This window comes from Engraulis encrasicolus, chromosome 2 (genome assembly GCF_034702125.1).
Source record: "Engraulis encrasicolus isolate BLACKSEA-1 chromosome 2, IST_EnEncr_1.0, whole genome shotgun sequence".
In the NCBI taxonomy this organism is placed as follows: Eukaryota; Metazoa; Chordata; class Actinopteri; order Clupeiformes; family Engraulidae; genus Engraulis; species Engraulis encrasicolus.
Window position 1 is genome coordinate 5,354,158 of NC_085858.1, and position 17,025 is coordinate 5,371,182.

The window sequence follows — 17,025 nt, forward strand, 5'->3', positions numbered from 1 at the left end:
CATTTAAAGCAATTTACACTTGCTCTTTGTCTCTTAAGAACACACAAAACTCCTCGTGCCTGAAGCAGTTTCTGGATCACCATGGTCTGTCGTTGCTATGGATATTCATGGTGGAACTGTCAGAAGCGAAAGGCAACTCTGTTAACAACACCAAGCTGCAGTTGGAGGTAAGGGGAAAGGGAAATGGAATCAACTAGAACTAACCATGATTTGAATTTATTGTTCTTAAGGGTATAGCCCTTGACATATAATATCTAATTTTCGATTGGGTCCCCATAACATGAAAGCACAATACAATACAGTGACAGTACACTGACAGGGCGACACTTATGCATATACAATACGTTCTCTCAGAGTCAAAAACATGACTGTCAATCACACAGCTTTTGAAATACAACATTCACCTGAAACATCTAAAAAATGTGTTGTGATTACATTTTCGCTGTCGTCACCCAGATCAGTCGGCCCTTTTGCCAAGCATTTGAAAAATCTAAACCATCTTTAATGGAAATAATGTGTTTGTTGCGTTTAGATCATAAGGCATTGGGTGTGCTTTATAAGTCAAAGTTGGGCCTGCAAAACATGTTTAGTACTCTACTTGTTTTCACTAGAGTGTAGTGACATTGGGTATGCATTATAAAACCTGCTTACTCCACTTGTTCTACTACATAGAGGCATTGGGTGTGCAATATCAATTCAACATACTTACCCCACTTGTTTGGCTAGATCATAAAGGCCTTGGGCGTGCTGCCCATCTCCACCAAGAACATGCTGGAGGAGAGCCGCGTGCTTCAGTTCATCCAGCGCTGGGCCCAGAGCCGACCGCAGGTGGCCCTGCCGTCCGAGCAGGACGGCTATTCCAGCGAGAGCACCTCACGCGCCCAGACGCCCCTCAACACGCCCGACGGCTCCTCCTTCACCAAGCTGGGGCCCGAGTTGGACGCCGCCGACACACCCAAGCGCGCCGTGTACCGCCGATTGAAGATAGTCAGCGAGAACAGCCTGGACAGCGCCATGTCGGACGCCAGCAAGGCCTCGGACCTGAAAGAGGAGGACGAGGAGGAAGACGAAGAAGAGGAAGAGGAGACGCTGGTAGAAGACAGGACTACCATGGAGAGCGACGGTGGAGCCGAGGGGGTGGGCAGCACGGCAGGGAAGACTGGCGACGGTGCGGGTGGAGAGGAGGAACCGGTGGCGGAGGTGAAGCGTGAGGATGGGGAGCAGCAGAAGGAGGGGGAGCGATGTGAAGATGCAGAGAGGAAACGGGCGGAGGACAACACTCCCATGGAGACGGAGGAGGTCAGCCAGGCCGAGTCGCCAGCAGATCGCGATGCTCTGTTGGACGTCGTTCCAACCCCACCCCCACCTGAAGCTCCACAGGAGGGCCAGGCTGAGGCCAAGGCAGAGCGAGAAGAGGCCAGCAGTGACACTCCCACCACCCCTCAGGAGGTACGTTTCTGTGGCTCCGTTCCCTCTACTTTTCTCTTTTTAAGGCCTGAGCTCTGGAGAATGTATTTTGTCTCTGTTTCTATCTTTCACACACTCCTATTTTTAAGAGAAGGGGGAGAGGGACCTAAGTTGAGTACATGTGGTTTTCAGTTTCAAGTTTGACTAACACAAAAAAATCCCTCCTTCCTTTGTCAGACTCCTGTGTTGGAGAGTGCTAGTTCCACTCCAGGCCCGTCTGAGAAATCCCCCACAGGTGACGCCCCCACAGCCTCTGTAGACGTCACAGAACACCCAGTTGCCGTTGACGACAAACAACCACCACCACCACCACCACCCCCGGATGCTGCAGCCGATGAGGATTCCACAGGAACGCCCTGTGACACCAAGCCAGCTACATCGGCAACCGTTGCCACCGACATCACCGTGCCATCAGCCCAGGGCAGCGCGGCCGCGGAGGTAGCCAGTGTGCCCGGCGGTGACGTGGCGGGCGTTGGCACGTCGTCGCAGGACGAGGAGGAGGGCGTCTCGGACGTGGAGAGCGAGAAGAGCCAGGAGCCGTCCGTCAAGACGGCGGCGGACATTAGTGACCTGGCGGCCAGATTGCTGGACAGCTGGAAAGACCTGAAGGTACAGGGCTGTCAAGGTCACGCCACACAACACCACCCACACAAAACATCTCTTTTTAGTAGACGCAACATGCATTTACTCACAACCTTCTAGTGTGACAGATTTTTTAAATCTTGTTTTCCCCTTTTCTTCTTAGGAGGTGTATAGGATTCCCAAGAAGAGCCAGGTGGAGAAGGAGACCAGTGGTAGGCATTTCTACAATTATCAACCTGTCTGTCTGAGAGTTTTCTCGCTCTCTCCATGGCTAAATCTGAGCCACAGAAGTAACTGGTAACCATAACCGGACATTACAGGTTCAGGAAGTTAATACCCCCGCTACATACAGCTCCGGGCCTTTTTATTAGAATACCATGAAAAAGTTGATTTATTTCCATAATTCCACCAATAATGTTAAACTGTCATGGATTGTAGATTCATGGCCCAGTTTTTTAACTATTCCAATCATTAATTTTTTTCTTTTTATATACGTTGGCCTTCCAGCTCAAAAAACCCATGAATTGGGGAATTCGCATTATTAGAATATTGTTATAAAATCACTTTTTTCTTCATCAAAATTTGGGTCACATTAAATCAGTTGAAATTTGGTACTTTCTACATAACATGCAATGGTCAATACTTGGTTAGGACATTCTCTGTCTTCATAATGGCCATGATGCGTTTAACATTGAAGTCAATGGCAAAAACAGTGCATGGGAGTTATGGAAGCCCAGATATCCTTGATGTTTTGCTGTCAGCTGTTCTTGTTTGTTGACCTGGTACCCCACACTTCACTCTTCAATATACCCTGTTGATTTTCATGCCACGTTTTGGCGCTAACTCACCAGTTTAATTCTAAATAACCAGAAATGAAACCCCATTGAAAATGAATGGGGTTTTATTTCTGTTGAGTTAGAATTAAACTGGTGAGTTAACACCAAAACGTGGCATGGAAATCTTCGGGGATATTGAAGAGGGAAGTGTGGGGCACCAGGTCAACAAACAAGAACAGCTGACAGCAAAGCATCAATTATATCTGGGCTTCCATAACTCCCATGCACTGTTTTTGCCATTGACTTCAATGTTAAACGCATCATGGCCATTATGAAGACAGAGAATGTCCTAACCAAGTATTGACCATTGCATGTTATGTAGAAAGTACCAAATTTCAACTGATTTAATGTGACCCGAATTTTGATGAGGAAAAAAGTGATTTTATAACAATATTCTAATAATGCGAATTCCCCAATTCATGGGTTTTTTGAGCTGGATGGCCAACGTATATAAAAAGAAAAAAAATAATGATTGGAATAGTTTAAAAACTGGGCCATGAATCTACAATCCATGACAGTTTAACATTATTGATGGAATTATGTAAATAAATCAACTTTTCCATGGTGTTCTAATAAAAAGGCCTGGAGCTGTACGTGGTCTAGACGGTACACTGGACAAGCTGGTGCTAATCTTTAGCCGGCTAAATGATATTGTGCAAATCACCTGCGTTAAAGGAACAGGCGTAAGGAGTATGCGGATAAGGCGACCAGTGTGAATCACTTCGAGACTTCAGTAAATGCAGAGGATTCGGTGGAAGCTTCATCATCCAGGCCTGCTCTAGTAATAGAGAGACCCAGGGTGTGTAGGGTAGCTGTGGCCCAGTGGTTAAGGGTATGGACTTCAGATTAGAGGGTTGCAGGGTCGAATCCCCCCCCTCCTTTCCACGCCCTACCTCACTCCATGGCTGAGCTACACTTGACAAAGGCCCCTACCCCCATACTGCTCCAGGGACTGTAACCAAAAAAAGCGAACTAACTAAAAATAACCAAAAGTCTCTTTGGATAAAAGCCGCAGCAAAGTGTAATATACTGTAATGAAGCATCTCTCTGCAGCCCTACTTGCGTCTATAGCTGTAGTGTGTGTCTGACGAGAGGTCCTGAGTGAGCTGGCCTACTTCCCTCTCTGACACCTCATCACAGTCCTGTGAATGCGCCTTCCATACTGTGACTGATGATGAGAATGGAGACCACCATCAGAATGTTGTGTACCATTTAGGGCTGTAACGATAGTCAACTCATGATCCGGTTCGTATCATGATTTTTTTTACCTATGGTTCGGTTCACTTCATGATTTTTAAAGGTAGAATAGGTTACAAGAGGCTACTTAAAAAAGTAAAAAAAAAGAGTAATGATGGTATCACATAATATCATGTGGGTGCTTTCTAAGGCTGTAACGATACACCCACCCCACGATTCGGTTTGTATCACGATATATGACCCACGGTTCGATATGCCCCACGATTTCACAAAAAAAAATTGAAGAAAAAAAAATGAAAACAAAAAAAACAAGAAGAAATAAATTATATATATACTTTGTAATTAATATATTTTTTGCATTTACCTGCCTGCATTAATTTTGTAGGTTTACAAGGCTGAATGATGTTGCAGATATAGGCTACCACTGCAACCTGTTCCCAGGTGTTGACATCAAAACACAACACAGAGAAATAAGGGATATTAGTTCACCAAGGAAAAAGGCTTATAAATAGGCTGAGAGAGAGAGAGAGAGAGAGAGAGAGAGAGAGAGAGAGAGAGAGAGAGAGAGAGAGAGAGAGAGAGGAGAGAGAGAGAGAGAGAGAGAGAGAGAGAGAGAGAGAGAGAGAGAGAGAGAGAGAGAGAGAGGAGAGAGAGAGAGAGAGAGAGAGAGAGAGAGAGAGAGGAGAGAGAGAGAGAGAGAGAGAGAGAGAGAGAGAGAGAGAGAGAGAGAGAGAGAGAGAGAGAGAGTCATTGGCAGCTGTCTTACTTAATATCCAAACATTAAAACAACACTGGCCATAGCCTATATCATCAGGAAACATGTTGTATTAGGTTAGGCTACTTAAAGAAATGCAACACTTAATTTTAATTAAGTTAAATATTTCCCTAGCTTTTTTTTGATCGTGCAGCAGCGCCTGCCCGTAGCCTACAATCAAAACTCGAAATGAACCTTAGTTCTCACTGCTACGTAACGCGCACGTTTTTCGTTTTGTTTTGTGGTTTGACATTTTGTCAAGAGCGAGAATGAATGCAGAGGCTGAAATGGAGCATGCTTTCTGCTTATGTAGGCGGTAATTTTACAATATAGCCTAACATTAATGTGGGAAGAAATAATGCTGCCTAATATCCTGCCTATCGACCTCAACGTTCGTCCGACTTCGGGCACCTCCCTACAAGCGATTCCAGGCTGGTTTATAGGCAGGCGAAGCATCTCGTGCGCTCTCTCTCTCGCGCTCTCTCTCTCTCGCTCTCTCTCTCTCTCCGCTCCAACGTCAAACTCCACTCGCAATACATCGCGCATGCATGAGTAAAAAAAATCTTGACACGTTTATAAAAGCCTTCTTAGTCTGTTGTTCATTTGGCCTTCACCTTCTGATGTTTGCCAAAGTTTTTCGTCTCACGGAGTTTGCTCAGGCAATAGATAACAACAACGTGCTGGTTGGAAGGAGCATTTTATATGAGAAAGGGGTGAATGGAACTGTTACTCGAATGTGTGCGCCCTTTTTCTACTGGTCTTTTTAAGCGCATATGCAAACTCTTGCCTGTATGTTGCCTGTTGTGTTCTACACTGAGGGGTAACAACTTTAAAAGGGCACATCGCGATTCTATGAGGAAGCTTCGCGATAGGGGTTCGTGGGTCTGCGTACCGCGATCCCTCGGTTCGATGCAATATCGTTACAGCCTTAGTGCTTTCTGAACCAAAGGATAATGGATCTTTTGAAAAGGCGTATCACGATACTACCTTGTGTATCGCGATTTCACTGTTCTATACAATATTGTTACAGCCCTAGTACTATTGCATGCATGTTTTGCAGAATGAATCCCATTTTCTTGGTGTACTTAGCAATAGTTTTATTTACTTCGTAGTTAATATTTAACCATGCCAAGTCACCCAGGAAGGGACCCATTAGAGCCTACTGGAAACCGCTCCGAAAATGGAGTAAGGGAATGGGCCTCTGCCCACTTGATCTGTTGCAAGTGATATCTCCTCTTGAAACCTCACACATTTCCCTCCGATTAATTTGAATAGCAGAGCCATATCTCATGCAGTCCTTATTCATGAAAAGAAATGCGTGTTCGTTGTTGGGTAATAGTAATAACGGTTGTTGGTTAGTAGGAATAATAATATATGTTGGTTGTTTGTAGTAATAATAATAATAATACAAATAATGATATGTGTTGGTTGTTGGGTAATAATAGTAATAATAATAATATGTGTTGGTTGTTGGGTACTCCTTTCCAGATCGCAGTCGGGATCGAGATGTGCAGCTGACCCCCCGCACTCCCTCAGCCAGTCGGGAAAGAGAGCGTGAAAGGGATCGGGAGAGGGAGAGGGATCGGGATCGGGATCGGGATAAGGAGCGCGACCGGGATAAGGAGCGAGATCGGGAGCGGGAGCGAGAGCGTGAGCGTGACTGGGAACGAGAGCGCGATGGCGGCGAACGAGGGGCCCGCAGTGCAGAGCGGAGACGGAGAAGAGCCTCCCCCTCCCCCCCTCCACAGTCCTCCTACGACAGGAGTCGAAGAGGAGAGGAGAGGTAAACTATTGACTGCACTTTGTTCTCATTAATATGTGTTTGTGCGCTACACCAATGACCGCCACTTATGGACATAGTCTGGTAAATGAATACTGGGGTGGTAGAGGAGCCATTCGGGTTTGGTGGACAGGGGCCTATACACTACAAAGCTGGTTCAGGATAAGTTAAGATTAAGAGGTAAATCACCTAATACAAGACCTTTCTTTTCAAAAAAAGAAGACTCCAGGCTCTTCTATTAGTAGATGATTTACCTCTTAAAGTGGACCTCTGTGATTTTGGACACCGGACCTCATTTCTGAGTCAGCCAGGGTGTAAACAATGTGTCCAGAAAGTTTTTTTCACATTCCATGCAGTCTTGTGAATTCGCATGTCCATGTTGCTAAGCTAGCGAAAGTGAACGGCTATTGGTAGCCTGCCCCCAAGTCTTATCCCGTATCCACATTGTTTACACCCTGGCTGACTCGGAAATGAGGTCAGGTGTCCAAAATCCTGGAGGTCCACTTTAACTTGACCTAAACTTATCCTGAACCTGCTTTGTACTGTAGTATAGGCCCCAGATCTTCTGGTCTTAAACCCATGCTCATGGCGCCTTGTTTCTGGCTTTGGTGTGTTGGCTCTCTAGGTTTGAGTCCGGCAGCAGCAGTAAGAAAAAGAGCCGGACGAAAGAGCGCAACAAGCTCTCCACCGAGGAACGTCGCAAGCTGTTTGAGCAGGAGGTTGCCCAGCGCGAGGCCCAGAAACAACAACAACAGCAGCAGCAGCAGCAACAACAGCAACAGGCTCAACAACAGCAGCAGCAGCAGCAACAGCAGCAGCAGCAGCCGCCGCAGCCCCTACCACAGCCAGCGCAGATGCAGGCTCTCCCCTTCGACCCCATGCTGTACGGCTCCAGCCCTGCATCCTACATCCACTACCCGCCCGGCTACCCCATCCAGACCTTCGTGGACCCCACCAACCCCAACGCAGGCAAGGTGCTGCTCCCCACTCCGCCTATGGAGCCCATGCGCACTCCAGCAGGCTCCACCACGCCCTACGACCAGGAGATGCCACCGTCCGCTGTCGGCTCCGTCCAGCCGGGGGCCGTGGTGTCCCCCTCGATGGGGCTGCCCATGCACATTGCTCCCCCCATGGACCTCCAAGTCTCTGCTGCTGCGTCCGTCCCGGTGTCCGCACCGCAGTTTGTTTCGCCCACCGGCGCGCCTACGCAAGACCCCACCGGCGGTGTAGCCGTCCTGGCTATGCCTGCGCAGAACCCCGGTGCTCAGGCCCAGCAGCAGGCCTACGCAACACTCTGGGACCCCCTGGGTCTGCAGCAGCAGCAGCAGCAGCAGCAGGCGGTGACTGTGCAAGCACAACCGCAGGTACCACAGCCTCCAGCTCCGCAGCAGCAGCAGCCCCAGGCACCACCACCCCAGCAGCAGCAGCAGGCCTACCCCACCACCGCAGCACCACCACAGCCTGCCGCCATCTACTACCAGGGCCAGCCCTGCCAGACCATCTACAGCCTGCCCACTGGCTACCCCCCTACCAGCACACCACTCATCCAGGTAGGAATGAATGAATCAATGATTTTGTTCGATATTCTCAGTTCTTGTTCTATTCCCAGTTCAGTTCTAGAAAATAAATACATGATTTTAGTTCCATATTATGATATAAACTGCACTAAATTGCAATAAAAGAAAAATAGACTCAAGATGAGCCAATAAAGCTCGAAAGCTTATTTCCATTGTGGTCCTTTGATGTTAAAGGGCAGCAGATAAAATGACAAGAGTGGCACTGGGACAACAGTAAAACTATGAGATATGATGTTCGTAATGTACTTTGTGGTGCGGTTATGACTACTTCTACATTACTATGTCTACTCGTGCCTGTGATGACAAGGCTAGGTGAAGGGCATCTTGTCTCGGTCCAAAGCCTTGGAGTACCTTCTTTAATATCCATCTGATTTGCGCGTGTACACAAACTACACATGCATGTTTACCCTTATTGTGTGTGCTTAGTGTCTTATCTTGTGTGTTCAGTGGTGCAGAGGCAGCAGACGTGTCTGTCTGTCTGCCTGTCTGTGTACATGCATCTTTAGCTTCACCATATGTTTCCTCTGTCTGGTCTGCAGACGTATGCGGAGACTGCAGGCTACCTCCACAACCAGCAGATGTACCCGGCTCACCAGCAGGGCCTGGTGGTACAGCAGGGGGGCACCGTCACCACCATCGTCACCGCCCAACCAGTCCAGCAGGTAACACCGCTAGCTTAGGTTACTCATCCATGTTTTGTTTTTTTTATCAAATAAATTGATTTTTCAGGGGGGGGTGCTGTGATATACCATGTACAACACCCATAGGTGAAAGTCCAACACAGTTTAGAGACCAATACACTGTAAGGGGGGAAAAAACATACATTTCCGCCTAAACTGTTCATAAAATATGGCCAGGTCTTCAATAATTATTGCACGTAAGATGTAAGTAAGTACACCTATGTTATTACCAATATAGGCAGACATGGAAGATATTCCAAAGGATGCACTTTTTCCCCTCCATTTTTTTAACATTTTCTCCCACTGTAAGTTCATCTGGACTGTTGGTGGGTTGAGTGTATTGTCATAGAAGCACATGCTGAATCTTTCCACAAGGGGGCGTGTGGTACCAACTTTACAGACAAATGTACACAAAGGCAACAGTTCAGCATTCACAACACTGAAGGCATTGCTTCCTACTGGTCTAATGCATGCTCAATGTATGAAGTATGTCTTGCTTGACACCTTCAAATTCTTCAGGGATTGACAAACTTTGTATCCCCAGCTCCTCTCTGGTTCACCTTTTTGCACCCTGCTGATTTCTCCTTCTTGATGACTTGTTTGTAGGAGATGATTGTACCCAATGGGATCATGGATCTGCCCCCTCCGTCGCCGCCTAAGCCCAAGACCATCGTGCTGCCGCCTCACTGGAAGGCAGCCCGCGACCCCGAGGGGAAGATCTACTACTACCATAACCTCACCCGGTACGCTAATTAGGGGTGTGGTGGTGTGTGTGCGTGTGCGTGTGTCTGAAATGCTGAGGATTTAAATATTAGAAGATGCTCAGACCAATAAGGTGCAGTCTAATAAGATTAGGTTTTGATTGGATCTGATTGGTCACTCATGCTGACTGTGGTGTCTGTGCGTGTCGTCTGGCTACTCTAGGCAAACCCAGTGGGATCCTCCAAACTGGGGGGACGGTGGAAGCGATGACTGCAGTGTGGGGCATGAGGCAGAGATGGACCTTGGCACGCCAACGTACGACGAAAACCCATCAAAGGTAAATAATGTGTAGTGGTATTACTACTGTAGTCAATATGAATATAATGTAATTTATTTAAGAAATGAGGTTGTAGAAGAAATTGTGGTTCTAGACCTTTTTAGATGCGTCCCAGCATCTCTATAAGAGGGTCTGTCCGTCCGTCCGTCCGTCTGAAACGCATTCCTTCAATTGTGTCTGAAACGTATTCCTTCAATTGTTCCTTCCTGTGGCCACAAGGCGGCAGACTTGTCATTTTGGACCGGAGCGAATGCGTGCAAGCCAGAACGTATGCTATGTGTTCCTGTGGCCACAAGGCGGCAGAGTTGCCATTTTGAACCGGAGCGAATGCGTGCAAGCCAGAACGTATGCTATGTTACCAAACAGGCAAGACTAACTGACGAAGCATTGAGAGACAACTGAGGGGGGCATTCAATTTTCGCCATTGTTTTGCGTTTGGACAATGGGAGAGAACTTTATTTTGATTCGTCAGAAACTAGCGGAAATTAACTATTTAGAAGTAGGCAGGCAGTTTTTGACACAGATGTTTGTGCTCGGATAGAGGGGCGTTTGCATTGCACAACGCTCCACGACATGGAACCGTAATTAGTTGACAGGCGACCCGCAGCGCATAGCCTACAGCTCTTCCTCTAAACGTGGACCTGTAACATTTGGTTAGCTTTTCTCCTTTCATATCATTCACATTTTCCTTTGTGCTTGGATAGACTGGCGTTTGCATGTATAACGCTCCACGACATGGAACTGTAATTAGTTGACAGGCGATCCGCAGCGCAGCTCTTCCTCTAAACGTGGACCTGTAACATTTGGTTAACTTTTTCTTTCTTTCATAACATTCACATTTTCCTCCGCTTTTCCCCAGTCCACAAACTCGGGCTCAGACGTCTGTATGTAGCCTACGAGCCCCCCTTTTAATATTCCCAGCAAGTTTAGGCTACTTAGTTCTGCCTTTTCACTCGAACAACAAGTAGACAGCTGGGCCATTTGACATAGGGAGGTTTTTTCGTTGGCAGGCTCATACCCCACAGGTGCTTTTCGTTGTGCTCAGAGAGAGTACAGGAGAGAACGCGTCTTTCGTAATTGCTTTGCAGTCGTGTGCATTTGATAAACTCTGGCACGGAAGTTCACTGCTTTGTGCCTTGACGGTGAAGCTGGTATTGAAAAAAAGTCCATAATTCACCTAAAGGGTGAACCCATAAGCGCATGATTCACCCAAACGGTTTTATTTATTTATTATTTGTCGATGTTTAGATTCTTTCCCACATGCACATAATGCTGAAATGGCATGATACTAAAGGTTGTTAGGCCTAATAAATGTCTGGTAATGTAGTAATGTAGCCTACTTCATCTAGGCTATGTGAAATTTCAAATCATAGCCTATGGTTCTTTTCCAAATCCAAGAATGATGATAAGCTTATTATACCCTAAACTGCAAAAAATAAAGCCATGTCTCACCATTTTGCTGCCTTGCTGCCTGCCACAATATTTGGAGTGTCCATGATGACCAATAAACAAAAAGTACATCCTCGGGGGGCGTTGACAGGCTAGGAGGAGGCCAGGGGGGCGTTTGGGGGGAAAAATGGCATAGTTGGAACTGGCATAGAGGGACGCATCTGTTGTCCGCCTGTCGGCCTTGTTTCTAGCAAAATAAAGCCTTAATCTTGCTGTGAAGTAAGAAGTTAAAAGCATAAAAAACACGTGTACCAAAATGGCCCTTATTGTTGTGTAGGGCCTATGTGGAAGTAAAAGACCTATGCAGGGATGCGTTTCTCGAAAGCGTAGTTGCTAGCCAGTTAGCAACTTGGTTAGTTGCCAATGGGAGACTGAATTGCAAACAACAAAGTAGCTAATGAAGTTAGCATCTATAGTTTTGAGAAATGCACTACAGTTTAGCAGAGTATGGACGTCCAGTGCTAAAGCGAACCCTCTGATCTCCTGAGTGAGGGCTGCATCCTGTGCTGTCAGCCTGTGTTTGTTTTTCCCTCTTTGCCGCTCAGCCCTGTCTGCCTGTCTGTTGTCCCTCTCGCTGTGGAGCCGCGGGCAGTGACCCCCTTTTGTTTCTATCCCCTCCTCCTCTGTTCCTTCTCCATTCTCTTTTGGGCTCCTTGATGGATAACCAGGACCAGCTGAGGACACTGCTTTCATTTGGCCAGTGGTTTTTGACTGATTTAATGTGGAGCCATATTGTGAATGTGAAGTGCACTGCGTTGCAGCGGGAGCTCTTCGCGCAGGGCACATGAGAGGCTGTAGAAGCTCCTTGGTGGGGTGGAGAGCCTCAGTCATGGCACGGAGACCAGACTTGGCTGCTGTTTCCACGTAGCAGGACATTTATTTTCTCCCGTTTAGGTGTAAATGCAACATGTCGATTTAAAAAAAAATCGTCCATTGTAACAAATGCGTTTCAGTCTTCTAAACAGGATACTTTTAAAGCCTGCTTTTTTATATCTGGATTTTAAATATCTGCTACGTGGAAATGGAAGGCCAAAAAGATGGTTCAGTTGTAAACCGGGTTAAGATAACCTTGTGGTAGAGGTAAATTAGTGTTTGGGAAAGTTTGGGAATGGTTTCAGCCCTCGCATGTATGAAGGCATAGGAAATATCAGGAATGAGATTTAGGGCTACACACAATGGTGTTTGTGGTGTTGTAGTGAAATTCTTTTAATAATATTATTATTTGAACAGATCCAACATTTTTAGAAAGCTCTGTTGTGTTGTGGAGATTTCTTTTGGAAATTGTACTATTTTGAAACATCAGTGGAAATGAAATCCTCAAATGTGTTTGGTTGGCTTACTTTTTCTTGAAAATTGTGTTCATCAAAAAAGAAAGAAAAAAATGTGATGTTCTATTTGACTTTTAGCCCACCTGTCAGTACTACTACTTAAATCTGCTTGCTTGTGCACGTCAAATGATTTAATTGTGTGAAAGAGGGGGAAATGGCTTTCAGCTAATGGGAATTCTTCTCACCCCTCACATCCTCCCCCAGTTCTCCACCAAAACGGCAGAAGCAGACACTTCCAGCGAGCTTGCCAAGAAAAGCAAGGAGGTCTTCCGCAAAGAGGTAAGCCCCTGAACCGCCATTCATCCCTCTCCCACAGCTGCCTCTCTGCCCATTAGTCACAGAAACACATCACTCCCAACGGGGGCGGAGGGCCAAAGAGAGCCCGTAGCACATTGTAAAAGTCGTCATCTGACATTGATATTCATTTTATGATTGAAAATATACAGTTATTGTTTTCAGAGCAAATAGACCTGCTAAGACTCACACAGGAGAAATAGGATGCAGCTTCATATCAAAATGTATGGCACATTAAATTGTGTCTACTAGTGCATCGTACATGCTTCAGTAAGATGGATGACTAGGGGGGAAAGCAGAAGTATATTGACGTAATGACATCTTGTTATTTTGGTTTTGTGCATACTTTCAAACACTGAGTTAGATGTATACTATACACAGTTTCAACCCAATGTACAGTACTTGTAGTGATTAACTCTCTTATTTCCCTAAATCCTATTTCCTCAGATGTCCCAGTTCATAGTGCAGTGTCTGAACCCGTACCGCAAACCAGACTGCAAGCTGGGACGCATCAGCAACACTGAGGACTTCAAACACCTGGCCAGGAAGGTACAGCCATCAAGCCCTCTAAGAACATTCATTCCATCAGCATAACTTTAATCCAATGACTGTACATGAGACAAAATGAATGTTTAATCTGAAAAAAATGTGGTAAAGCTCAAAATGTCCGTCCCCATTATTTGTTGTGATTGCACTTGACCTCCTTATCTTTGCGTCTGTTTGCCACAATGTTGCACATTCATTTATATTAAACCATTTAAAGTTTAATGTACTATTTAAAACCTCTCTTGGGCTTTCTGCATTGACCATGAATGGGTTGATTGTACACGTGTAAAATCTTAGAGAGGCTTAGAATTCATAATGGACGTTTGTGTCCTTCAACAACAAAGTAATCATTATTGATTAGCATCTAGTGATTAGAATCAGGACTGGAATCTGCTGGGGCCGTGGTTGAATTTTTTCACCTTTTTCATTTTTCTTCAACAGATGTGCGCAATTTAATGTTTCATTTGAAAAGCAGAAATTTGCACTTTTCAAAGTTGTGCATTTTGTATCATTTTTTCCTAATCTCCTTTGAACTTTAATTCTGCAATTCTTAAGTTTTGGCCTATCAGGGGCCCTCTGGCAGGTGGGAGCCCCTAGACTGCAGCCATATCTAGCCTGTGCCTTAATCTGGCCCTGGTTGTGAGATGCAGGCATCCCATCAGTGCCCGCTTCATGCCACAGCACACGTGCTCTGGGTCGCACGGCTGCATGGAGAGAGTTTAAATGGGGCTTTGTGGAACGCTAGAGAGGGCAATTGAGTGACCAGGAAGTTATCCAATCATAATACTAAGCCAAAAGAGCTTGCAGACCTCAGTCCAAATTCCAGCCTCAAAATGCATGCTCTTATTTGGTGAGTCTCTGAATCTGCACCTAATGGTTTTGTTTTTTTCTGTTCCTCTGCCTGCCTGTAGCTTACCCACGGCGTCATGAACAAGGAGCTGAAGTCGTGTAAGAACCCAGAGGACCTGGAGTGCAACGAGAACGTCAAGCACAAGACCAAGGAATACATCAAGAAGTACATGCAGAAGTTCGGCACAGTCTACCGGCCCAAAGAGGACTTGGACATGGACTAAACGGGACTAAAACGTGCTGTCCTCCTATTTGATTAAATTAGACGCAAGGAAAACGTCATAACGAAAAGGAAGATGCAAAACAAAAAAACGAACGAATTAACTTGTTGCTGGGCCATTCTCATCTCGCACCGCAAGCAGACCATGGAGGGGAGGGAATGGACAGAGGGAAGATGCGGAAGAGGAACGGCAGGAGGAAGGAAACCGATACACTAGACGACCAGAAGAAGTGGTTTCTCTTCCTTGGCGGTGCTCTTCTTCTCTCTCCCCCCCAGTCTGCCTTTCCCTCCCCTGCCCCTTTCTCCTCCGTCGGTGAAGAGGGTCCATGGCCCTGTGGTATGACGGAGGGAGGAGTTGGAGTGCTGTGTCCAATCCCCAACCCTCCGGAACGCAGTGTCCCGCCGCCCCTCCTGAGAGGGGATTGGCCCCACGCGACGGCCGTCATCACTCACAAACTCACAGACTGACATGAGTGACGGCTCACTGAAGAACCAACGAGAAACATAAACTGCTGTGCCCTCCATGGCACACAGGGGTGCTAAACTGACTTTTCTTCCCCTCCCTCCTCCCCCCGTCATGGATGATGGCTTTTTACTGTTTTTATTTTCCTCCCGCTTTTTTATTATTTTTGTTTGTTTGCTTTTTTATTATTATTATTTTGTTTTTTTTTCTGTTCAGTTGCAGTTTGTCCTCTGGAGCACTCCTCTTTCACCCCCTCCATTCCTCCTCTCCCTTTTCTCCTCTCCTTGTCTCTTTTAAAGGGTTTGTCAGGCCTGGGCAGTTAATGGCCGCATTTTTAACCATGAGCTAGATAAGGGGGGGAAAAAAAATAAAAAAAGGAAAGAAGTGAAGAATGCTAATGGCCCTCTATCCCTCCTCCACATCGCTTCCTTTTTTGCCTCTTTCCCACCCACCACAGCCACTCTTCCCCTCCCAGCCACTGAGTGTTTTAATGTTTTCTGTTTTCCGGTGCTTCTCTTGGCTGGGTTTTTATCGTCGGCGAGGCGAGGGCGAGAGGAGGTGTTGTGGTTGGTGGAGCGGGACGGTCCCTCGTGGTGGAGGTGGAAACAGTGTGATGTTTGGTCAGGATGGGGCAGCCTGAAGAGAGACGGCTACACTGCCCTACAATCTTAGAACGCAGTAACTCTGAAAACGGCAAACTGAGAAAAAAGGCTTCAAAGTTTTCCATATGGCGCGACAACTGTGTTGTCGGTAAATTGGTGGTGACACTTCCTGGTAATGCTTGTTTAGGATAGAAATTTAATGCACACAAAAAAAAACCCCAAAAAAACAACATTTATGTGTCTTTTAGCCACAAAAAAACAGAGTTACTGCGTTCTTGGCTGGTATTACTGCCACAAAATGGAGTTACTGCAGGAGTTACTGCGTTCTTAGCTTGTATTACTGTCTACTCCCAAACCAGTCCCATTGGAACGTGCAGCAGTAACTCGCCGATTTACTGCGTTTTTGTTTAACCTTTTTTGGGTCATTTTTGCACTTTCAAAATGAGTTTTCTCCAAAACGGGACGGTATTGGACCACCATTTTTGGACACAAGACAAATGAGGTAGTTTAGAACCGATTTCCGATATAAAAAAATTTCCGACCATTTTGAGTTACTGCGTTCTAGTATTGCACGGCAGTACAGACAGGGCATCAAGGGTCATGCTGCTCTCTCTCTCTGCTCTATGCTCAATCTCTCGTTCTCGTCCTCTCTCTGCTCTCTGCTCTGCTCTACTCTCTCGTGCTCTCTCTCTCTCTCTCTCTCTCTCTCTCTCTCTCTCTCTCTCTCTCTCTCTCTCTCTCTCCTTCTGTCCTCTCTGCCTCCCTTGTGTGCTCCAAAAGGGGGGGATAGACCTCAGGTGGTGGTGGTGACTCACTTGCCAGAGGAAGTCTAGTGTTTGCCACCTGGACACTGAGAATATGGGATGGGGATGCCTCGTCTTGCAGTTTTTATGTCTCCGCGCAGGCCAGGCGCCTGCTTCCATTCTTAATGAGCTGCATTGGCTTTCTCTACACACACACACACACACACCACACCACACCACACCACACCACACCACACCACACCACACCACACACACACACACACACACACACACACAAACACACGCACCATTAATGTCAGCTGAGTCACCCAGTCTGGAAATGGGATTCATTTTAACGGCTTTTAATCTAGCAAGTAGGCATCGCCACCCTGGGGCGCCATGGGAAGGGATAGCGGGCGGGCAGGCGGGCAGGCAGTGCTCCTCCCTCACTCTTAACTCATCATGATGCAGTGCACTCACACCATACTACCCTCCCCACTCTACAACTCTCGTTTTCCACATCTCTCTCTCTCTCTCTCTCTCTCTCTCTCTCTCTCTCTCTCTCTCTCTCTCTCTCTCTGTCTCTGTCTCATCAACTCCTTTTTTTGTGGGTATGTAG

At 46.5% G+C, this 17,025-nt stretch overlaps 1 protein-coding gene across 1 annotated transcript in view; it reads left to right on the forward strand.

Moving 5' to 3' along the window:
* setd2 (SET domain containing 2, histone lysine methyltransferase) overlaps positions 1 to 15,101 on the forward strand; it is a 26,740-nt gene extending 11,639 nt beyond the window's left edge. The window contains exons 12-23 of the mRNA XM_063220229.1: positions 39 to 167; positions 727 to 1,449; positions 1,645 to 2,076; positions 2,213 to 2,261; positions 6,325 to 6,619; positions 7,242 to 8,166; positions 8,733 to 8,855; positions 9,480 to 9,616; positions 9,798 to 9,912; positions 12,894 to 12,968; positions 13,431 to 13,532; positions 14,441 to 15,101. Coding sequence (XP_063076299.1) covers positions 39 to 167; positions 727 to 1,449; positions 1,645 to 2,076; positions 2,213 to 2,261; positions 6,325 to 6,619; positions 7,242 to 8,166; positions 8,733 to 8,855; positions 9,480 to 9,616; positions 9,798 to 9,912; positions 12,894 to 12,968; positions 13,431 to 13,532; positions 14,441 to 14,602 — 3,267 coding nt within the window. The 3' untranslated portion in view covers positions 14,603 to 15,101. The remainder of the gene's footprint in view (positions 1 to 38; positions 168 to 726; positions 1,450 to 1,644; positions 2,077 to 2,212; positions 2,262 to 6,324; positions 6,620 to 7,241; positions 8,167 to 8,732; positions 8,856 to 9,479; positions 9,617 to 9,797; positions 9,913 to 12,893; positions 12,969 to 13,430; positions 13,533 to 14,440) is intronic.
* Positions 15,102 to 17,025: the final 1,924 nt, after the last annotated feature.